Consider the following 25,631-nt stretch of genomic DNA (forward strand, 5'->3'; position numbering starts at 1 on the left):
ATATTCTGAGGCTGGGAAGGTCCATGGGTAAAGTGGCATTGAACGGTTGCGTCAATTGTGGGGCGGCTGCGAGCTGCTATTTTTAGGCTGGGGATGGCTCAATCACCATAGACCTTCCCAACTAGAGAATACCAGTCCTCAGTTGTCTCCTTTACCTGTGATGGTTATTCACAAATAGGCAGGGGACTGCATGTCATTTTTTTTTTTTTTCACTGCACCTGCCAATTATATTGGCAGGCAATTCCTCATGTTTAGTGGCTGAAAATCAAGCACCAAATATGTAGACTCAAAACTCACAAGGCAAATATAAAAATAGTCGACGAGTAACGAATATCCCAAAAGACTTAATATTTGTGCAAGTAATGACTAGTGCCGAATATATTAACTGATCACTAGTGATAATCCATCAGTTGCTTACTTAGGAAAACCTCTATAATGAAGTGTTTCATCAGTAACCTAAATATGAATTAGTTCTTAGAATGATTCAAAGTCTACGTTCTGGTGCTAGTTCATTAGTTTGTCCATTCAATGGGGGCTGTTCTTGCTGTTTTACAGTCATCTGTGATAAGAGAACTGAAGTAATTTGCTCCAGTTTGTCACTAGAGGGAGCTAGCCTCTGAGAAATACCGAAATCTGGAGGAGACTGCACCACGCAGCGTGCTGAAAAGACCAGTTCGGAGAAACTTCAGCTTTCACCCCCTCCCCAGACAGAGCACAATGCCAGACTGTATGGGACCCAAATTCAGTAAACAGCCCCCACCCTGTCCCTTCTGCTGCTTCTGAGCAGTTGTAATATGCAGGTAATCCTCTATGGCAGACTTCCGCACCCACAGACAAGTCCGGCCATTCTTCTGTCCAGATTGACGTCTGTTTTTTCTTGACATTATCTGTATTTGGACAAAAAGGAAAATTTTAAACTATTAATATGACCATCATTTGTAAATAAAAAAATAAAAAGAATATTTTTCTATCCATCCTGTAGCTAAAGGAGATTGTGGGTGGGCAGCCGGATCTGGCATGGCATGTGCCTCCTGGGTGCCAACGAGGCACCTTACCACTTTGCCTAGATTATTTAGGTGAAGCACTAGGATCTTTACCCCAGGTAAAGAAAACTCAGGTCTCCATGTATATGAGTTAACCCTTACGATACTGCTTCGAAGTGAAGAATACAAAATGTGGTGCCCAGTTAGGATTTACAGGCAAAATAACCATGTTATAAGGAATATAGACAAACTCTGGGTTACTCCTTGATTTGATATTTGTATCTTTCCTTTTTAAATAAGCTTTCAAATATTTGCACAATATAATTAAAGATTATTATTATTATTATTATTATTATTATTATTATTATCATCATATTTTTATATGGGTTTATAAGCAAATTAGACACTTTGCAATGAAATAACAATGACCTTATTATAACGATACTTTGCTCGTGAGTCATGGGCTTCAGCCGCCCAGTTGTGCCCCCTTTGCTGCCCGCTATCATGGCTCGTACCCCCTCCTAATGGCATGTGCTGTCTTGACTGTAACAGGCAGCAGTGACAGGTGCAACCTGCATGTGGATTTCAAGTTCAGTAGGACTGCCTTACCCAATCAGCGGCAGAAAGTCCTCCATGTAGGCGTTCTTGTTGTCCGAGGTGGGGAGGTCCTATGTGGCAGCTCTCTGCTGCCCGTACAGCTTCCCATATGATTGTATGGAGCTAGCAGCCTACACCGTGCACTACACAGGCACATACGTTCAAAGCTTTGACAACACCAGGACTTAACATAAAGTGAACAGCATATACAAGACGAAGAAGCCAGTGTATACAGGATACCCAGCTGCTTGGAAATAACTTTCCTGTCACTGTCAGAGGAAGCCAGGAGCTCCTGTCTGACTCTTAGACATACTCTGAGATTTGGGAGGGAAGGATATGCCCCTGGGACATGTAATTTTGGAAAGGATTTAAGATGACCTACATCATAAGGATGTGTGGAGCTAGTCAGCATCTCTACTTTGGATGGCTGGTCGTGTTGTGGGCACTTGGAGGACTTCAGGGGGCACACAGCCAGGCAGGTAAGTGGCAGACAAATGCTCATACCGCATGTGTCGGACTTCACCTTGTTTAACCTCGGAAATCTTATTTCCAAATCATGTCCGATTTGACCCCCTCTACCCGTCTGTAGCAAAGCTTCCACAAAAGGGGCACACACGGTACTGCCATATTCCTGGCACACATCCACAGTATCCTTACACATGTCTATGGCTCTTCTCACTTCGTTTTTCTCTCATCCGTTGATATCTGAAAGAGAAATGATAGAATAACTCATGTTTCAGTATGGATGAAGGGGTTAATGCTTCCGATAGTGAAATGTCTATAGACTTGTACTTCATTAAAATCAATGCCATAATAAAATCCAGACTCCACGCACTGCACTATGTATTGCCTATGTATCATATCAGAAACATATTTTGGTGTTGCCTTGGCATCTCTGGCACATTATATATATATAGGCAGGTCATGTCTGCCTGGTCCACCAGTGCCCATACACCCAGAGCTTACTGTTTACTAGTAACGTGCCAGGTAGTGGTTACATGCCAGGGGGACTTACTGATCCAGGCTGGCACCATGACGTAGAGATACATGTGTATCCTGCTGCGCCACAAGGTGTCTTTCCATCATTTTAATATGATAAGCACTGTAACCCTTTAGACACTAAACTATCAGTCCTAGTTTGCCATATACCCGCATACCACATACTCTCTTATATAAAGTCACAATTAGAGTGATCACGGGGCAGATTAGAGCTTTACGTGGTTTCTAATTATTTTTTGGGAAGCTGCAGGTAACAGGTGTCTGTGCTGTGGTGTACAGGTGTGCAGCTTCTGCTGGGATATCACCGGGCGATGGCAGGACCATGTGGTGTACGGACTGCTCTTCATTCCTCTTCCTCCTCTGTTTGTTGTGTATATTCTCACTTCTGGTCATGCCTGTTTGACTGGCTCCCAAGTCTTGTCACTTGTGTCTAGGCATGTGATGGGGCTGACAAAAGGTACAGCAGAGCGCGGGGACAAATGTCTTCTACGTCATGGGCTTTTTAAGAAAGTTCCATGATCACTATTAAATGGAAAAAATTGGAATATTGGTATGTTGGCATGGAGACGCATGGGGCCAATCATAAGTACCAGCATAACTGTAGTTAAAGTTTCTTAAAGCTGAGATTGAAGTACAAATATTCTATTATCTATCTACTATCTATCCTCTATCTCTATATCTATCTATATATCTATCCACTATCTATCTATTATCTATCCCCTATCTATCTACTATCCATCCTCTATCACTCTATCTATCCACTATCTATCCTCTATCTATCTACTATCTATCCTCTATCTCTATATCTATCTATACATCTATCCACTATCTATCCCCTATCTATCTACTATCTATCCTCTATCTCTATATCTATCTATATATCTATCTATCTATCTATCTATCCACTATCTATCCTCTATCTCTCTCTCTATGTATCATCTATCTATCTATCTATCTATCTCTCTATAGATCCTCTATCTATCTACTATCTATCCTCTATCTCTCTCTATCTATCTATCTATCTATCTATCTATCTCTCTATATATCTATCCTTTATCTCTCTCTCTAACTATCTATCATCTATCTATCTATCTATCTATCTATCTATCCTCTATCTATTTATCCTCTATCTATCTACTGCTCTATTCATCTATATATCAAAGCCTCCAAGGTTGTCACCACAAACCTCTGGACACCCCAAAATCCCCAAAATGGGGGGCAGCCCTTTAAAGTTAGATGGTAGAAAACACATTTTATTTATCTCACGCCCATTTTTCTGCCACCTACCTTTGGCGTCATGCCCCCATTTTTCATTTTCCTGCTAATCTTCCATTTATCCACTCCACATATTGGAAGACTTTTTTCTTACTTTGCTTCCCATTTATCATATCTTAACCTGCTGATTACTTTCTTCACCCACATGCATCAGAAACAATGGCGCTATGACTTTCCGCACCGGTTTAGCACAGCGCACTCTGTGATTGGACCCGGAGGCCTGACATGAATTTACATGTGCATTTTTTTAATAGTAAAATCTATATTGCTGATAATGTGGGCAGTAAATTAGACCTGCTGTAGGTTACCTGCCATGCCGTATATCATTACACGTAGTGTGCACGCCTCGTTATGTGGCTGGACGGCACGCCGTGCATTGTAAATACTATGGAGGAGTTCAGAAAGGTACAGGTTATTTATATTTCTACTAGAGCCAAGTTATACTGTCCTGCCAGGAGCCCATATCTAACGGCCATTGGCCTTCTTCCCTCTTGTGTATTTGCACAGCGGCTGGCGTGATAAGTTACTAGTTTATTTTCTTTTAATGGGATGTGTAATGTGTACACATGGCATCACACGTGCACTTGCAGGCTTGTTGGTTCACAAATCTCTTCTTAAATCTGATACCTGGAGCTTTTCCAATTCATGTGTTTGGTGTTTTATATCACAATGGGTCATTTTTCCCCCCTATTTCCTTGACTGCACAACTTGCTTTTGATGATCTATTGAGGCCACACAACACTCGGCGGTCACGTCATACCCCCCTCCATGGCATGTTCAGAATTTTGGCATTTAAAGAGTTAAGTAAAAGACTTTCTGTAGGGCAGGACAACATTGCATTGTAATCCCAACCCTGCTGAATGCTCTTTTAACCCTTTATTTCTCACTCAGCCAGACACTGGGACTTAATGGGTTCGGCATTGTACACGCAGCCTCTTCGCTGTGGCTGAAACTTTGAAACTTATGACCTCGGAGGTCTATCATTGTGTTGTGGCTCAGTATGCTGCCTCTTGACACATGACCTCATAGCTTCTTCATTTGTAATCTCAAGAGCCCTTTCTTTCTAGGCCTCTTTTTTCTTTTTAATGCCATGGTGTAGAAATATATTTATCAAATGGCCTTTTACATACCCAAGATATTCCATATCTACGCCAACTAAAACGATCACTACTGTATATCAGGGCAGATAGATGGTGCAATGGGAAGCATCGTCATTTTGGTTCGTCTGTTGTTAATAGTTGTTTAAGAAAATGACATGATGTTGATTCCTGGAAGACACATGTAAATTTTGCACACGATCAAATATCCAAATGTTATCAGGCGTGTGCACTTACCCACTAATAAAATCATGATGACTTGTCTGTGGCACCGCCTGCATCAGGTCACATAGTCCAAGGCGTCTTGTGATCCCCATCTGTCACACTATCCAGAACCAAATGGGTACGGCAGATAAGAGGTTAAAACATGTCATTAAGCTAAATCGCAAAATATATTCTAGTTGACTCTCTGACAGGTGAATCCTGACATCTCTCTGCTGCTGATAAGAATATATATGAGGCCCATGCTGGGAAGATGTGTTTATTCCCTTGGTCTTACAAGGATTTTGAGTTTTAGCTCTGTTCTTTTACAAGCTTTTAATTTGGCTGCAGCAAAGTTTGATTCCCTTATTTATTTAGCAGCACTTTTATCCGAAAAAGGGTGATTTAGGAAAGTGGGTAGTAGGAAAAGCTTCTCACTATATACAGTATATATATATATATATATATATATATATATATATATATATATATACATACTTATAAATACATTTGTGTGTATATATATATATATGTGTATAACATGACATGTATATATATACACACACATATATATATATATATATATCTGTGTGTATAAATATGTGTATATATATATACATATATATATACATATATATACACGAAGACACATACTATATATATATATATATATATATAAATAAATATATGTATGTTATTGATTGATAGACTCCAGTATGTGTGTATATATATATATATATATATATAGATATATATTTTTATGTATATATATGTATATATACATAGCTATAAACATATATGTACGTATGCATGTATATATGTGTATATATATATAGACACACACCTCAAACTATTCCATTCTTTATAAAGTACCATGCCTAGGTTGAGGATACATACTTAATGTCTTTGGGATATTTAGAAGACTTAAAAATAGTACAACATTTTGTTGTCTATTTATCATCTATGTGTGTGCATATATATATATATATATATATATATATATATATATATATACCTATACGGTATATATATATATATATATATATATATATATATATATTGATATAGATATGGATAGAGAGATCTATATTTGTTGGTATATATGTATACACATTACCCTCACTTATGTTTTTATACCTATGATGTCCATTCGAGTATCTCTGTGATCATTGACCACACATTACATAGTGACACCTATGCAAATAATTTTTAATGCATGTTTTTTTCTTGTAGTTTTATTTATTTTTGTTCCCTTTAAATTCTTCATTATGGCAGAATATATGCACAAACCTTCCATAAAACGTATTTCATATTTACCTGATCATTCCCTGACAATATATATTTAACTGTAATTATTTTTAGCTTTGCATTTCTCTTTCACTTAAAGAAAACTAGAAATGTTTTCCTGCTAAAAATACGCGTAGATTTGACGTTGGCTCATTATTAGCCTGTGACAGATAACACCGGCACATAATACACTTTTGTTATTGTACAAGACAGGCTTTTGTGGCTGGCATTGTGCAGCAAGACTGAATGCACAATCCTTCGCACTTCACAGGTCTCTTCATAAACGTCTCTTTTTTAGCAACACATTAGATTCCATACAGTAGAAATAGAATTCTAAATATTTAAAATGGGATAATTTACCTAAGAATTCCGAACGTGGCCCATGAAAGCCGGGGAATTTTCCTTTTTTACATGACACCACATATTAATATCACTCCGAGCAGAAGTGTGAAATGTCATCAATTCTATAATAAATGATTTTATAGAATTCTTCCCATCCTTTAATTTAATGTTTAAAATTTCAAATAACCTTTTGACTTTTTATCTATTCTTCAAGTTTATTCTCTAGAAATGAAAAATTGCAAAAACTAAAATCAAAAAATTCAATAATGGCCTCTCTCTCTTGTCCTTTGGAATTAACACTTTATTCACCGCATAGGAAGCAATTCATTGGCTTGGTCTTTGTTTCAGCATCCCCCTGCCTCTCGCTTCCCCCACCCTTCCAGTTAGCAGACTGCTATAAAGAGTTTGTTTTGGTCCAAATGAGAAATTAAGTGCAGATAAGCAAACCATGCTGCCAGAGGGCGACAAGATGTTGAGTGAATTGCTTTTAGATGAAACAAATTAAGGAACGAGAAAAGACAATCTGCTTCTTGCATTAATAGACACGTTCAGTGTTCAGAGGGGAAGTGACACATTTTTGAGATGCTAATTTAAAAAAAATAAAAAGTGGCTAAATTGGTCTCTTATCTACGGGCAGGGCGGAAATCAGTCAATAACAGATAGATATTAGGGTATATCCTAGCTTTGGAAGAAACAACATGGACAAATAAATTATTAAGAACATCCTTACATTTGGATTACCCTACATTTTTTGATTTTTCTTTTTCTGTGATGTTCATAATAAAAAAAATTAGACATGAAATGGTAGCAAAATTTTGGATTTCTAAAAATTCTCCAAGAAATCTTCTATATATTAATTCCAATTCTTTGGTATAAAAAGCTACATTTGTATTCCTGGGAATTTACAATCTAGTTGGTGTAATGGGCCAAATTCAGGAAAAGTCCTAAGGGCGACTTCGAAGACGTGTGAACATTAAGGATCATTCATAGCTGCGGGGTTAGTGTCTTAGGAGCTGCATCTTCAGCTGCAACTTGATTTAAGGGATTTTTCCTGGCAAAACTTCAATGGGAAATTCCAAAAATGTACATACAAAGAGAGAAAACTGTTTTTGTATGCAAGAAATGTCTTGTTCTGTGCGAGATTAAAGGGAGAGGTTTCAAAAAAGCGGAAAAGCTCTGCAGTTAAAATGACATAAAAGATATACAGTATCTGGCACTGATACCGACCACGAGGCCTAGAAGTGGAAATCACAGGTCCGTGAACATCTAATATTCAATATCTTCCGTTTTCTCTTCACACATTTAAGAAATGGGATTATCTGTATAGATAAACATACATCAATTAAACCTTGTCATTCCCCTAATGAGTAAGACATTAGACTTTTAATTGAAACAAATGACAGAGAATTTTTAACACCTCTGTATCAATAAATCAGAAGTGACAACAGGAAGCCATGTTTGTTAGCGCCTAAAAAAACGAGAAACTGACAACCAACTGTAGAGTTTGATAACGTCTTGACACATAGCGGGGGACCTTGCTTTTTCCCCAAAACTTTAGTGGTTTGTTGTAAAGGACTTTACCACATTTATCACTTCTTTATAAGCCTTTAAATACCCTTTTTTTTAGCACCTACACCTTAGCTTAAAGATGACAAGAACACGGTTAACCCTTGACTCTTCATACAACATATTAAGGAACGCATTTCTACATACAAATCACAAAAATGTTACGTCTTTTAGGCAAGTAATAGTTTACAAAAAGGTGTGGAACAAATATATTTATGTTCCAAAAAAAAACACGGTTTAAAGACATAAAAAGTAAAAATTTGCGTAAAATTTTACATTAGCATGCAACACTTGTCGCTTCGGGTTGTTGTTCTTTTTTAATATTGGGAAGTGTACTATGATTTCGTAGAAAGCCGCACTGGTGTAACTTGTGCCAAATTTATCTTTAAGGTGCAGCGTTCTATAAAAATGAGGGGCACATCAGAGTTAAAGTGAGCGTAATAAAGTTTTGGCTCAAATTACGCAATTTTTGAGACATTTTATTCCACTGTTTTAAAAGTGAAAATCCTTTTGCATTTTAAATAGTATCGTAATTTTCCTCAACAGCCCTGTATGTAAAGGTAACATAAGGAAAAGGATTGCCCAACCTCTTTTTTTCCAAACAGGTTGCTGTGGTCTAAAATAAGAAATGGTGCAATACTAACCTTAAAAATCCCCTGCCTCTTCGGTGCCCAATTTTTCCTGGTCCAATGAATTCTCTATGTTCATCTGCTCGATTGATAAACTGATGTGAATTCTCCTCTGTGGCCGCAATGGTCATTTTAACTGCAGATGTCACATGTGATGTTGACTCCCTCTTCCCTGGAGCCAGGTGAAAAGATATCAAATAGGGACCAGAAAATGACAAAAGGAGTGGTAGAAAATTATTAAGGTAAATACAATTGATACATGTCACCACATTTATTGGATATACAAAAATAATAGTTAATAGAAATTGCAAAAAAAGTTGTCCATCCATATTTTTTAACAAATTGAATGTGTACTCACCTTCTAATCTCCCACTGCTCCTCTTCTACTGGGGCCGGTAGCCGGAATGTTGACTGCAAACAGTGAATGGCTGCAGCAGTCACATGCTCATCCCCACCTGATAAGAAGCACTGACATCAGCAGGGAACTTGGAAAGAGGCAGCTGGGATGGATGGTAGACAGTGATTTTTTTGGGCTCATGTCTGGCCATTTTTAAAAATAAATGTATGAGAGCACAACTCCTAAAGCCTGAGGTTACAATTATTTACAAATATTGATTTCGTGAGCACTAAAAACTGAAGCCCAGTCCGTCATTGTTAGGGCATTTATTTTTCAAAATGGCAATTTGTAAACAATGGGACTTCCAGTTAGTAAAATGGTAAGATATAACTTTTTCGCTCTATCTATTGTGAATGGAAGCCTTTAGACAAACCTATTGTCTGTCTTGAAGCTTGTTAGTAATGATAGTGTACTTTATGCCACATTATACAGTAAGGTGAAGCCAGCCATACACATGAAATGGGTGTCTGCCGAACAATACTTCTGCCGTTCTTTCAGCCAACAGCCATCTTGGCCAACTTTTCCAGGAGAAAGAAAGGAGTATTTGTTCATCTGCAGCTACCAGTGGCTAATGGCGGCTAATCTCTGGGAGAACAAAACAATTGACAATTCAAAATCGAATATACTCGATTAAAATCTTACCACACAATCAGATGTCTGAGGACCCCACAGACTGTCAGACAAACCAGTCAATATCGGCGGATTTGACTAATGTATGTGAGAGGCTTAATGAGGTTGTCCACTACTTTTACATTGATGGCCGGGTACTGCACATCCACCTCCTTTTCTAATCAATAGGCGGCGGATGAGCAGTACTCGGCAATGGCCACTATCAGTTGACGGGGCAGCTCCAGATTTGAGCTTTTCTGATCTCCTTTGTTGCTGGTGGGACTGAGAGAAGCTGATCGGGGGGTGGGATGTCGGACCCTGGGTGATTAGACATTGAGTCAGGATAGGCCATGTGCAGGACCCGGTAGCGGCCACTATCAGTTGATGGGGCAGCTCCTGAACTAAGCATTTTCGTCTGTCGCTGCTGCCAGTGGTACTGAGAAAAGCTTATCAGGGAGTGCGGGATGTCAAACCCCAGCCGATTAGACATTGACTAAGGGTACCTTCACACTTTAGCGATGCAGCAGCGATCCGACCAGCGATCTGACCTGGTCAGGATCGCTGCTGCATCGCTACATGGTCGCTGGTGAGCTGTCAAACAGGCAGATCTCACCAGCGACCAGTGACCAGCCCCCAGCCAGCAGCGACGTGCAAGCGACACTGCGCTTGCACGGAGCCGGCGTCTGGAAGCTGTGGACACTGGTAACTAAGGTAAACATCGGGTATGGTTACCCGATGTTTACCTTAGTTACCAGCTCACACCGCTTAACTTAGCGTGTGCAGGGAGCAGGAGCCGGCACTGGCAGCGTGAGAGCTGCGGAGGCTGGTAACGAAGGTAAATATCGGGTAACCACCTTGGTTACCCGATGTTTACCTTGGTTACAGCTTATCGCAGGCTGTCAGACGCCGGCTCCTGCTCCCTTCACATTCAGGATTGTTGCTCTCTCGCTGTCACACACAGCGATGTGTGCTTATCAGTGGGAGAACAACAATAAAAAAACGAACCAGCACTGTGTGTAACGAGCAGCGATCTCACAGCAGGGGCCAGATCGCTGCTCAGTGTCACACACAGCGAGATCGCTAATGAGGTCACAAAAAACGTGACTCAGCAGCGATCTCAGTAGCGATCTCGCTGTGTGTGAAGCACCCCTAAGGATAGGCCATGAATGTAAAAGTATGGACAAACTCTTTAAGATAAGGGAAGTAAATAGCCTGCTGCTACCTATGTACTGAATATGTTGAATAAGAAACTCCAGTCTCTACTGAAAATTACAATTATGATCACTTATAAACTATTATACTGAAAACAAATAAAGGAAAGATGGCTTTTTGTTTAAGGTTATCAGGTGTACAACAATCAGGCTTGGATAAGTAAAATGTAAGGAGTGCCTCACATAGAGAAGATACATGAATCCTAAGAGAAGGATTCTTCTGTTCCTCCACACTTGGGTATTCCCTTTGAAAGGAGTTGGATTGTTGTCCCCCTAGAAATAACAAAAAAAAGTAAAATATAGATTATAGGGGTTGTCTGGTCTGGTCTGAACTGATAAGATTGCAGTCTCTCTATGGCTTGCTCGATGTGACTGCAGACTTCTGAATCCTCCCAGCATGCATTGTGCACTGTGAAGATTCGCCGGTTTCCAAGTCGGGAATGGCAGTCACCTGACCACAATTGAACAATATTCATTCACCCAAATAGTGGGCGCAGCCTCGCTCAATACAAATGAATTGAACAATGCTGCGCCCACTAGTCGGAAGTGCCTACTCCTTACACTTGTATTGAGTGAGGCCGTTCCCACTAGTAGGGTTTTGGCCGGGAATATGCATATTATTCCAAGTTCAGAAACTAGTGAATCCTCGCAGCGCACAGTGTGTGCGGGGATTATTCATAAGTCTGCAGTCACATAAAGTGACACGTAAAGTAAGTGTAGATGTTTCATTTTAGATTTCAAATGAAGTAGTCCATACTATAAAGTTTCATATTAGTTCAAGGGAAAATACTGTCATTAAATTACATTAGTTGGATTGCATCACATTTGCTGCATGATGTGTCATTGCCATCTCCCCTATATAAATTAATAATCAAACATATACTCTGAGATTGTTTGGGTTAACTATATTGGGTAATCTCATATTACTTGAAAATTATTCTCTTTTCATTGATATTGGCCCCTTCTTTCCTTACCTTGCTCCCAAGCTACTTTCTTTTTTCTTTCCCTCCTTGCTTCTATCTATCCTAACATCTTACCTTTCTTCTATTTTTAATTTTCCTTTCTTTTCATGCTTTCTTTCCTTGGTTTTTCTTTTGTTTCTTTTTTCCCTTCCTTCCTTCCACCTTTCTTTCCATCTTTCTCTTCTTCCAACCTAACTTCCATGCTAACTTGCCATCTTCTAACCTTCCTTTTTTCCTTCCAACCTTCCTTTTTTCTAACCTTCCTTCCAACCTGCCTTCCTTCCTTCTTTCTAACTTGCCTTCCAATCTTCCTTCCTTCTAACCTTTCTTCCTTCTATCTAACCTTCCTTCTAATCTTCCTTCTAACTTTCCTTCCTTCTAACCTTCCAACCTTCCTTTCTTCCTTCTAATCTTCCAACCTTCTTTCCTTCCTTCTAACCTTCCAACCTTCCTTCCTTCCTTCTAATCTTCTAACCTTCTTTCCTTCCTTCTAAACTTCCAACCTTCCTTTCTTCTAACCTTCTTTCCTTCTAGCCTTCCTTCCTACCTTTCTTCTAACCTTCTTTCCTTCTAGCCTTCTTTCCTACCTTTCTTCTAACCTTTTTTCCTTCTAGCCTTCTTTCCTACCTTTCTTCTAACCTTCCTTCCTTCTAACTTTCCTTTCTTCTAACCTTCCTTCCTTCTAACCTTTCTTCCTTCCTACCTATCTTCTAACCTTCCTTCTAGCCTTCCTTCCATCTAACTTCCCTTCCTTCTAACTTTCTCCTTCCTTCTAACCTTCCTTATTAATAATAATAATAATAATAATAAAAAAAAAAAAAATTATTCCTATAGCGCCAACATATTCTGCAGCGCTTTACAATTCAGGAGGTCTTATGCAAACAAATGACAGTTATAGAAAATACAATGATTAGAGTAAGGAAAAAAAAGAGACAACCCTGCTCGTGAGAGCTTACAATCTACAATGAGATGGGGGTGGGAAACAAGGTGCAAGTGCTTATTTACGATGACAATCCCGAAATGTGGGATAGATAAGGCATGCCTTAACCAGTTGGCCAGAATCTTGAGATGCATTTGGGTGCAGTGGAGTTTGATGTGGAGTTGTGCAAATTCAATTCAGCTAGGGAGTGTGATAGGAGTCGTAGGAATATATATCTTACTCTCACCGGGAACCCTTCAATCATCGGCATAGTAGAATAGCGGCCTCCTTGCTTATTGTCAGGCAATTCCATAATTGGCCTGACTATAAGAGGGGCACTAGAGAGTGAGTCACGTGCTCTGTCTGGTGGAAAGGGGGGGTGTAACTTCCTCTTCCTCCCCCCTTTTCCTGACATTTCCTTCCTTCCTTCTAACCTCCTTCTTTCCTTCCTTCCTCCTACATAATTGTTAACCACGGTACTTAACATTTTGGATCTTCTAATAACCTAATATCTAATTTATGTTAACCTTCTAGCATTAATTTTACATTGCTCCTAAATAATCCATGTTTTTGTGTCTGCGTATGAATATACCAGATTATTCACATATCCCTTAACTTCAAAACAGATATAAGTCTACACTATAGATTCTAATAATTATACTGTATATATTACATAATCTAATAATAGATTTTTTTAAATAATATCCCTTGATAAAAATGAGACTTACTCTACAATTTTTGTCCTATTACAATTTTTGTCCTTTTACACTTCTTGTGTACTTTTCCATATATGTTCTCTATATTTCATCTTAGGTATCATATCCATAAACCAGACAATATGCTCAGCATCAAAATATTTTACCTTTGACTTAAGTCACGTCATTCCCCAAATAAGCTACGATCACCCTCCTCCTTTTCTGTATAGTTTTCAGCCTTCTTCATGGTTGACTGAATGGGCAAATACCCGCTCCTTAGATTTATTTCAAACTCAGAATAAAATGCATTGATCCAGAATAGGATCACTGTCTCCCAAGGCCAAATCTCTCTTTAGTAGAATCTGTAATACCCTTAGGTGAGATGCTCTGTTGCTTACACTCGGCAAAGAAGAAAGGAATTTTATTTTTATTCTGCATTTCGGTTTCTGCAGTATGTACACCATTTTACATAGCTATTGGATAAAGCACCTCAAAGGATTTCAAGACGTCTTAAGGTTGTTCTTTGAAACACCAGTGTTGGGTGATTATGCAGGTGTGTTCTGGTGCCTTGGGTCCCCTGATAGCGCTAAATGCTTCCTCCATTAAGAGCGCAGCAGCTCGAGATTTTCTTCTGAAGATATATGCGAGAACATATTGTTTATTATATCAGTGCAGATGTTTGCGAATGCTCATTCAATAGCAGAACTTAGAAAGTGTCTAAAATATGCCATTCTTCTCAACGTCAGAAAGAAATGCTTAAATTACTTTGATGTAGAAGGTTAATTATCCCAGAGGCCCAGAAAAGTACAACTTTATTGAAACCAGACAATAAATTAGCCCAGTGCTAATCTATAACTATAGACAGACCATGTTCTCCAAGAGTGGTCCCGAAGTAAGGTCACAGGGGTTTTCTCACAATAAAAGTTAATTTTAATCACTAGATCTTGGAATAATAATAATTTCCACAATTGGATGTGATGATATAAAATGTTCCATTGCTGAGATAATCTTATATATGTGTTCCTGCTATGTACTGTGTAATGGCCGTGTGTGACCGTACAGGGACATGGTCTGATCATATCACATATCCTGAGGTGGCGAGGATGCAAGAGAGTATACAGACATTACAGCACGGGATCACAGCTGATTCTTTTTGTGAGGTAAAACATTTCTGTTTTTAAAAAATGTTTTACCTCACAGAAAGAATTATTTGCAATCCCGTGCTGTAATAGCTGTATACTTTTTTGAGTCCTCCACTGCTCAGGAGATGTGGTATGATCAGACCATGTCCCTGTACGGTCAGACACAGCCATTACACAGTACATAGCAGGAACACATATATAAGATTATCACAGCACAGGAACATTTTTTTTAAATGCATCCCATTGTGCAATGTATTATTATTATTATTATTATTAGTAGTAGTAGTAGTAGTAGTAGTAGTAGTAGTATTCCAAGATCTATTGATTAAAAAGAACTTTGTGGGAAAACCCAATTAATCATTCTATCATGTTTACGTTATTGGAGATTCTGACCAAAAACAGTAAAAATAGGAGTTTAAACTTTCAATCCCAATTCAGTTAACTTTTTTCTAAATATCCTCATTTTTACCTTTAGTTTCTAAATCACCGCTATCGCTGCTAACTAGTAAGACTTTCAATGAAAGGCTGATTTTGATTAGTAACTTGGTGGTTTTAGAATCTGGTCTTTGACTTTGTATCGGTACTTTAAGGATCCATTCCATATGGTAGTATTAGACAAGATAGGCGCTTATTTGCTTACTCATTACTTGCGCCTGAATGCCAATGACTGGTAAAAGGTTTGGTACTGAGAAGGGCAGTTGATAACGACCATTGACGTACAAGTTGGCTGTCATTACAAGGTAATGGTGGATAAACAATTAAGGCTTAGTGACAATGGAAGCAAGAAAAACTGCTGTAATTTCACATTACTATTACAAATCATACTTCAAGAGGTTGTCTGCTACTTTAACATTGATGGCCACTTTAACATAGGAAAGGTTATCAATGTCTGATCGGCCTGGGTGCTATACCCGGCACCCCAACTGATCAGCCATTCTCGATACTGGCAGGAGATGGCCAGAAATGCTCAGTTCTGGAGCTGCTCCGTCTTCTGATAGTGGCAGCGGCCGCGTACTGCACACCCACCTTCTATTTATTTGAAGGAGAGGCGGGTGTGCAGGACCGTGGCCACTATCAGTTGACGGGGAAGCTCCAGAGCTGAACATTTCCAGATGTCTGCTGCCGCCACTGACGCAGCCCTGAACAGCTGATCGGTGGGGGTGCCGGTTGTTGCATTGATACATTGATGACCTTTCCTAAGGATAGACCATCAATATTAAAGCAGTGGACAACCTTCTTAAGTGCAAAAATAATAGACTTTTCTACTCAACATCATACGTGAAGTCTGCACAGTAACAAAGTCTGTAATAAAGCTTTGTAGGTATATTTCGGTATCAAACAGTTGTTATAACAATTGGATCACCCTGTCACCCCAAAAGTGTATTCCTATGGCAGTTTAAAAAAACTGAATGGGACAAACTTCATCCTTCATCAAAGGGGACTTATATGGTTTTCTCTGAACGGATCAGAAGAAACGTAGTTTAAAAATCTGGCTGAGGACCATAGGGACAGATGAGGCTAGTCCGGTGCAACCCCCAATTTGCTTCTCCCCGCTCTAGCTGATTGAAAGGTCATGTAAATAGGGAGATACCTGTCAATCACCTGTAGGGGAGAGGGGAGAAGCCGGCTGAATGCAGCACCTGACTAGTGTCATCTCGCCCTTTGTTCCCCGGCTGGATAATCAAACTATGCTTTGCTCAAGCTGCATTCCTGGCTGAAATTGTGTATCCAGTATCTGATGCATGCTAGTTGAGGTTTGGACAGCATGAAATTAGGTGACAGGTTCCATTTAAAGGGAATCTGTCACCAGGTTTTTGCTTTTTTATCTGAGAGCAGCATAATGTAAGGGCAGAAACCCTGATGACAGTGTTGTGCCACTTATTAGGCCATGTGCTGTAGTTTCAATACAATTAGTGTTATCACTACAGGACTACATCTCATGTACAGACTAGTCAGGCTAATCTGTGTAACCACGCCCTCACCACTGATTTGGCAGATTGCTGTCAATGCACAGTGCTCACAGGAGGCTGATAACCAGGGCTGTGGGCAGGGATATACATAGCCTAGAAGTCTTAGTTCTGCTACATCTACAGCAGACAAAACAGGGGACTCTATCAAAACTACACCAAGCAGTCCAGTAAGTGAAACATCGCTGGAATCAGGGTCTCTGCCCTTACGTCATATTGTTCTCAGATTATATAGTAAAAACCTACTGACAGACTCCCTAAAATTAATGATATATTTTATATGATGCTTCTTATATGGTGGCTGTATATATATATATATATATATATATATATATATATATATATATATAAATATATATATATATATATATATATATATGTGATGCCCTAGCTTATCAGGTCGTCACAGGGTATTGTGCAATCTGCCCTTCTGCACAGTATCCACTCCTCCTTGGTTACAAATCCTGGCCTTTTGGTGTTGTTAACAGCTTAGCCAGTCAAAATCCTAGAAACACTTTACACCAAACCCACCAGACACACCATTGGGGGACCTGAAGGGAATAGGGTCGCCCACATGGGAGGTTGGTAGGGAGAAGTGAGAAAGTGACAGACAAGTGAAACAGCAGTGGAAGGAGTAGGAGGTGGAAAGTGACTCTCCGAGAGGGAGAGGTCACTGGTCCGGAGCAGGGCTCCTGGAGTTTACTAGGTGGCAGACGTTAGTCTGGGCATGGTAGGAGCTGGAACCCCGATCACAGGGGATCGCGTCAAAGGGCACGGACTGCCGAGGAGGGCAGCCGGTGGCCTTGAGCCATCACCAGGCAGGGGCCCGAGCATGACTGGGTACGTGGACCCTAGGCCAGGAAGTAGCTTCACGCGTCATGGTAATTTACCCGACGGGGGTGAATACTTCAAGATTCATCCCCAACCTGCTCCAAAATCGGGGTACTAGCGCACCAATGGGATAGGACTTTCCCAAATACAGTCCAAAGAAATCCTACGCGTGAACCCTGAGAGCAAGCCCACTCCGTTAGCCATACGGGTGAGCGGGATGCGAAAAGTTTCAAGCTTTTGGGTACAACTAGTGAGAACGTGCCATGGAAAAGGCCACAGGCTAACAGCAACACCAAGGGCACACGTATCCCAGCATGCTCCCTCTAGGCTGCAGTGGTGCTCAGAATTCTGGTTTACAAGGTGTCGGTGTCATTATTCATGGACTGAGTGAGCACGCTGAAAAGCCCCTTTTCCTATACCCAATGGCACCCCAAACGCCACCACTCAACGGCCCCCGGGGCACAAACCCCCTACCCACGGAGGGGGTTAAACATCCTGCTGCTGCACCATTGTTACCGGGTTTCCCTAACAGCAGCGGTGGTCTCCTACATTACCACACACCGTGGGTGATGTCACGAACTTTCAAACTCCCTGTAAATATTCCCCTTTTTCTGAGTGGCTGCGCGACCCCCGGGTCCGGAGACCCTTCGAGCCACTGCGGATCCGGATCCGAGCTGCTGGCATGGGGGTGGCACACATATATATTAGCACATGCCTGAAATAATTGAATCATGGTTATTTTCTATTACTCCATTATAATATTTATTATAAGGTCATTGTACAGTTATATTTTACAATACTAGTGTTAGACATCGGGACATGTACTGGAAATGACATGTATTCCATGAAAGGTGCTTTTTATATTCTTAACGCATCCCATAATTTTCAGGAGACCGTTAGTAAAATAAGATCGTAAATGTTATATTATTGTCATAAACGGCCATGAGGGGGCCTACCTGGGACACCCGGATGCAGCAGCTCTGTGCGCCGGATTGTAATGCCTGGAATAGATATTTTCTATTTTAAGTTAAAAGTAAATATAAATATTTATGTATCTCGGAGTAGAAATATCCACTGCAGCGCTTCTTCCTCCCATCTGTCTAATGCTGGTTGTGTTGATGAAAATAATGAGAAGATAAACGATGATCGTCAGCCGTGATCAGCACTGCAGGGGTTAACCGTTCGTAGTACTCCTAGCACTGAGAGGTATGAAGTGTTGTCCTGTAACAGGAGGCTGACATGTATTATGCCTCCTGCACAAACTGTTTTGATTGCTGCTTAAATTAGCATGCTGCGAGCAGAGGAGGCGAATCCACACAGCGAGGCGCGCAGCTAATTCTGTACGGCAAACTGGAAGCTTGATACCTGCTATTTCGTGGCCGTCTCGCTGCTGAATCAGCAACTTTACATCTCGTACACAAATGGAAAAAAGTTTAATTTGTATAGAGAAGATCATAACTATGCGTAACAGATGTCTCCAGAATATGCAGGGAAGGGGCTGCACAGTATCTTGTTTCCTGCCTTGGCAGCAAGTGAAGCATTAATGTGTCACATGCATCTTCTTCATAGTTTAGGGTTTATAACAGAAGAACTCAAAAACTGAATTAGCCATAGTGACTGGTATAGAGAAATGGAGATAGTTTTCTACTTTCCCAATGGTAGTATGGTGGCTCAGTGATTAGCACTGTATCCTTGCAGTGTCGGTGTGCTGGGTTCAAAGTCAATCAAGGACAACATCTGTAGAGTCTGTATGTCCTCCCTGTGTGTGTTTGGGTTCCTTCTAATTGTCTCTCCAGGAAGGAGACAAACTCTAGTGCCACCTATTGGAAGTAGCAATCATAAAAGTCAAAAGTTGCTTTTTAACAAGCCTTTTCATATGACTAAGGATTTATGCCAGATCAGAACCCCAATTTGCAGACACAGTGTTTCGGGGTGATTGCCCCTTGTCAGGGCAAAGTATGAGATCTGATCTTCTGTATGAGAAGCTATAGTGGGGACGACGGGGAAGACTATTCTCCTTGCTGATAATAATAAAGAGAGAACTCCGGCACTCTACCTCAATGTAGTCAGACAAGAAAAAGGTTTCTTTTTATATATGTATTTATTATTGAAGAAAAGGAATTCATGCATGTATGATGTCCAAAAATTAACGTTTCAACCATAATATGGTCTTCATCAAAAGGACCATCTGTGATTATCAGGCAAGGTGAGCTGTTACTAGGTGATGCGGTGCGGCAAGTACCAAGGGGAAGATACTCAAGAGCATGAATCTACATAGAATCTTAGGTCTATTGATCGTAAGCATGTGCACAACCGCTATACTGGTATAGCCCAGTCATATTCTCTATTCAGGTATAGTTTTATATATACTCGTCCTGTTACTAGGTCTGATTGTGCAGTGAGAGGGAAGCAATGGCTTGCCCCTGTATCCTATAAGCATAGCAGAGTAGTGTCAGAATCCAGGATAAGCATAGGCTTGTATACTATAATGAAGGTGCAATAGTATATTCTTTACGTAATCTTTACTGCAGCCTATAGGGATACGTGCCACTGTGCATAAATACGAGTAAGGAAATTCTGATCAGGTTCCTAAATGGTTAATGGATATCCCAGAAAGGAAACAAACTCTAGCGCCACCTATTGGAATTAGCAATTTTAAGAGTCAAAAGTGGCTTTTTAACAAGCCTTTTCATATGAATAAGGATTTATGCCAGATCAGAACCCCAATTTGCAGACACGGTGTTTCGGGGTGTTTTACCCTCGTCAGTGGGTTTATTCTCACACTCCAAAGACATAGTGATAGGGGTTTAGATTATGATCCCCAATGAAAACAGTAATTTCAGTAAACTGCTACATAAGCAAGCAAACAAAATAATGACAGTCCTGTTTACAGACTAACCATGAAGAATAGGGTTATGCTGATAATTGCTGGTCCTTTCCGTTCTTCCATAGGGTATATAGTGTTATTACACAGAATATGTGGGGAGGCAACATTTTTATTTGATCTATTGGGTCTTCTTTACGTATGTTCATTATCACTGCACACTCCATGACATATGAAGAAACCTCACAAGTAAAGATGAGTGAACCCGAAGTTCGGTGTTTGTAGCAAACACAGACTTTACAAGAAAATATAGAGTTTTCGGTTCGAAATTAAGGTGCTATATATATATATATATATATATATATATATACATATATATATAAATATATATATATATATATATATATATATACACATATATACTACTCGAGCGACCATCACTGTGCTCGGGTACACTCGGTGCTCAGCCCAGTGCGAGCTGCCTGCAGTGCTTGGTCGGCTCACATGAGGGGTAAAAACAGCGTGATCGGATGTAGTGTACACCAAAAAAAAAAACAACCGCACCCGGAGGAGATCTGTTTCTGGCTGGCTGCATGGGGCAAGAGACCCGAACTGCCCAATTAGTGACTTCCATTGGGGTTCGGGTCCCAAACCAAAAAGTCCAGCTACACCCGCCAAACCGAACTTCCACGGGTCTGCTCATCTCTACTCACAAGTCAATGGAGTAGTGTCAATTATAATTTTTTTGATTGGATTTGTCTCTATGGAATAGTGCAGCAGACTGTCTGGGGATACAAGGATCGAACAGTTTAAATTCATTTGTATATAAACACTAGTGATGAGCGAGTATGCTTGTTACTACTCGGTACTCGCACGAGTATCACTGTACTCGGGCTACTCGGCGGGTACCGAGTAATTTTGCAATACTCGTGCTGTACTCGTGGTCTTCATCCCTGCATGTTGGCGCTCTTTTGAGAGCCAGCCCTCATGCAGGGATTGGCTGGCAGACCACTGCAATGCCACAGCCCTGTTAGTTGTGGAATTGCAGTGATTGGCCGGCCTGCACAGCGTGACCGAGCCTTTATACCGGCGGGCGCGCTGTGCTCTGCACACAGCCAATCATATTCCCTGCTTTCCACGCCCACAGGCGCCTATGATTGGTTGCAGTGAGACACGCCTCCACGCTGAGTGACAGGTGTCTCACTGCACCCAATCACAGCAGACGGTGGGCGGGTCTATACTGTGCAGTAAAATAAATAAATAAATGGCGTGCGGTCCCCCCAATTTTAATACCAGCTAGATAAAGCCATACAGCTGAAGGCTGGTATTTTCAGGATGGGGAGCCCCACGTTATGGGGAGCTCCCCACCCTAACAATATCAGTCAGCAGCCGCCCAGAATTGCCGCATACATTATATGTGACAGTTCTGGGACTGTACCCGGCTCTTCCCGATTTACCCTAGTGCGTTGGCAAATCGGGGTAATAAGGAGTTAATGGCAGCCCATAGCTGCCACTAAATCCTAGATTAATCATGTCAGGCGTCTCCCCGAGATTCCTTCCATGATTAATCTGTAAATTACAGTTAAAAAACACACACACCCATAAAAATTATTTATTAGAAATAAAAAACACTAACAAAGTCCCTCATTACCAATTTATTAACCCCGACAAACCCTCCATGTCCGGCGTAATCCACGGACCTCCAGCGTCGCGTCCAGCTCTGCTGCATGGAAGTGACAGGAGCTGCAGAAGACACCGCCGCTCCGGTCACCTCCACGCAGCTAATGAAGGGAATAGCGCGATCAGCTGCTGTCAGTCAGGTAACTCCCGGCCACCGCTGGATCCAGCGGTGGCCGCGATTAACCTCAGTGACAGCAGCTGATCGCTATACTCACCTCAGTTGGTGCCTGGAGCTGACCGGAGCGGCGGTGAGTAGCGCGATCAGCTGAGCTGTCACTGAGGTTACCCGCGGCCACCGCTGCATCCACCGCTGGATCCAGGTAACCTCAGTGACAGCTCAGCTGATCGCTATACTCACCTCATTAGCTGCGTGGAGGTGACCGGAGCGGCGGTGTATTCTGCAGCTCCTGTCACCTCCATGCAGCAGAGCTGGACGCGACGCTGGAGGTCCGTGGATTACGCCGGACATGGAGGGTTTGTCGGGGTTAATAAATTGGTAATGAGGGACTTTGTTAGTGTTTTTTATTTCTAATAAAGGATTTTTCGGGCGTGTGTGTTTTTTAACTGTAATTTACAGATTAATCATGGAAGGAATCTCGGGGAGACGCCTGACATGATTAATCTAGGATTTAGTGGCAGCTATGGGCTGCCATTAACTCCTTATTACCCCGATTTGCCAACGCACTAGGGTAAATCGGGAAGAGCCGGGTACAGTCCCAGAACTGTCGCATATAATGTATGCGGCAATTCTGGGCGGCTGCTGACTGATATTGTTAGGGTGGGGGGCTCCCCATAACGTGGAGCTCCCCATCCTGAGAATACCAGCCTTCAGCCGTATGGCTTTATCTGGCTGGTATTAAAATTGGGGGGACCGCACGCCGTTTTTTTTAATTATTTAATTATTTATTTCACTGCACAGTATACACACACACCGGCTGCTGTGATTGGGTGCAGTGAGACACCTGTCACTCAGCGTGGGGGCGTGTCTCACTGCAACCAATCATAGGCGCCGAAAAGCAGGAAAGCAGAGAATACGAGATTGATTAATGAGCGGCCGGCTTTTTCAAAAGAGGAAAAGCCGCCGGAGTTTAGTGAACAGCAGTGCAGCGCCGCGCCGGTGATCGGGGAACGGTAAGTAAGAGAGAGGGGGGAGACTGACCGACAGACTGTGAGAGGGGGACAGACAAGACAGAGAGAGACAGACAGAGCGAGACCGACCGACGGGAGATAGAATGAAAAAAAAAATGACCGACATCGTTAGTAAAAGCACAAAACGTGCGTTTTGGACATCGGAGTGCCACACAAGATTTTCACGTAAAATCTTTCATGTATTAATCTCAAAAAGTAACATACATTAGCTCTATCTCACTATTGGGTATGTGCCCTTAAAATTTCCGCCATGAAAATTCATTTTGGTGTCATTTTGGAAGGTTTTCTGGTGAGTCCGTAAAAATGGCGTAAAACTCGGACAAAATTGTTCACAGCTGTGACTTTTGAGTGATAAATGCTTCAAGGGGTCTTCCCCATGCTGTTGCCATGTCATTTGAGCACTCTTCTGAGACTTTTGTGACATTTTTAGGGTTTCTACATGCTGCCGGGGGGTCATTTCACAAAAATACTCGGGTCTCCCATAGGATAACATTGGGCTCGGTGCTCGGGCCGAGTACACGAGTATCTTGGGATGCTGGGCCCGAGCCTCGAGCACCCGAGCTTTTTAGTACTCGCTCATCACTAATAAACACAATTGATAGATTGTAATTGTCCCTTGAGTTTGATATACTTTGTTCTACCTTTTTATCCAACTTGCGGACAACAAGAGAGACAGACATACTTAGGCTAGGTTCACACAGGGCTTTTTTGGTAAGTTTTTTCCTGACCAAAACCTGATCTTGTGGCAGGAAATCTCATTTGAGTCATCTGTGTTTTTGGTGCATTTTTGGTGCATTTTTTCTACAAAATGGGCTGTATCAATGAAAAAACATTGCAAAAACGCTGCAAAGAATTCGTATTTTCATTCTTTGAAATCTGCAGAAAAACGCAGGTATTTGACAAAACAGTCAGGAAAAAATCTGCAGGGGTGTGTGTGTGGGGTGTGTGTGTGTGTGTGTGGGGGTGTGTGTGTGTGGGTGTGTGGGTGTGTGGGTGTGGGTGTGCGTGTGTGTGGGTGTGTGTGTGTGTGTGTGTGTGTGTGTGCGTGTGTGTGTGTGCATGAGATTTCAGAAATCTCATAGACTTTGCTGGACTGTAAAAGCAGTTTTTTATTAGCATGGATTTGCATAAAACCAAGGCAAATCTGCAGCTAAAAATCGCAGCAAAAACTCCCAGTGTGAACATTCCCTTATGGCTCATGCGCACGTACCTGCTGAATATTCTGCAGCGATTTGACAGCACATGTGAGCGTCAAATTGCTGCAAAAACACTGCATAATGAATGCAGTTTTTCTGTACAAAAGAAGCCGATTCATACGCTATGGCTGCTGCCCCCACCATAGACAGAGGGAGCTGCATCCAAAGCGCACGGAATAATTGACATGCTCATTTTACGAATGCACGGATTTGGGTCAAAATTTTAGCACCCAAATCGCTTCGTTCATTAAATCAATGTGCGCACGTCTCATGCACAATCTACATAGATTGTGCAGGGGACACAGGACGCATGCATTTACGCAACGTGCGCATGAACCCTGAAGAGGATTACAGGACATAGATGGGTCTTTATATCTCAGGAATATGGCAAAAGAAGCTGGCTTCTAACTTGGGACAGGCAAGAAACTGAATAATGGAAGGAGCCATTCATACTGGGAAGTGAAGGAAATAAAGTTCCAGCTCCTATAGTGCAGGTAGAATGCTGATAAAAAAGGACCTCCCTACTAAATAAGAATGCATGGAAAGTTGCAAAGAATGGGTATAGTTCCTAGACATATTAGACTGGCACAAACACCAAGGGCAGTTTTACCTTGTTGGAGATAAGGGTAATAAGACCATGATATGGGCATGTGTTTATGCTGCTCTGCATAATTATCTCGGTACAGTTCATCAAAGATAGCTCCAAATAAAGTGGCCCATATCTCTGGTGTGTCGCCCTGGGCAAGCCAGGGGACACAGGTCACATACCACCACACCCCACACTCCAGGTAGGCACATCACAGCTAACCACAAATCCTTGTTGCCTTCCTCCAGGAGTCTGATGATGCACACCAGGGGGTGGGCCAGGCGGTTGGCTCCGCCCACCAAGGAGCTCACAGCTCTGGAGGTAGGAAGAAACCAGGCAGTTGAGTCCAGTGAGGGACATGAGAGAGTGAACAGCAGATTAGCCCAGGCAGGGCTTGAGTGCAGATGAGCTCAGGAGATAGCTCAGGGAGGAGCAAGTGTGAGGAGCTAAAGTGGAGGAGTTAAGAAAGTGAAAGTAGAGAAGTGGA

General features: G+C 41.4%; 1 protein-coding gene across 2 annotated transcripts in view; it reads left to right on the plus strand.

The window, feature by feature from the left end:
• Positions 1–1,693: 1,693 nt before the first annotated feature.
• ERBB4 (erb-b2 receptor tyrosine kinase 4) overlaps positions 1,694–25,631 on the plus strand; it is a 1,420,891-nt gene continuing 1,396,953 nt past the window's right edge. For both annotated transcript variants that reach the window (XM_075317538.1, XM_075317539.1), the window contains exon 1: positions 1,694–2,059. In XM_075317538.1, coding sequence (XP_075173653.1) covers positions 1,954–2,059 — 106 coding nt within the window. In that variant the 5' untranslated portion in view covers positions 1,694–1,953. The remainder of the gene's footprint in view (positions 2,060–25,631) is intronic.

The sequence above is a fragment of the Anomaloglossus baeobatrachus genome, chromosome 7 (assembly GCF_048569485.1).
Source record: "Anomaloglossus baeobatrachus isolate aAnoBae1 chromosome 7, aAnoBae1.hap1, whole genome shotgun sequence".
Classification (NCBI taxonomy): Eukaryota; Metazoa; Chordata; class Amphibia; order Anura; family Aromobatidae; genus Anomaloglossus; species Anomaloglossus baeobatrachus.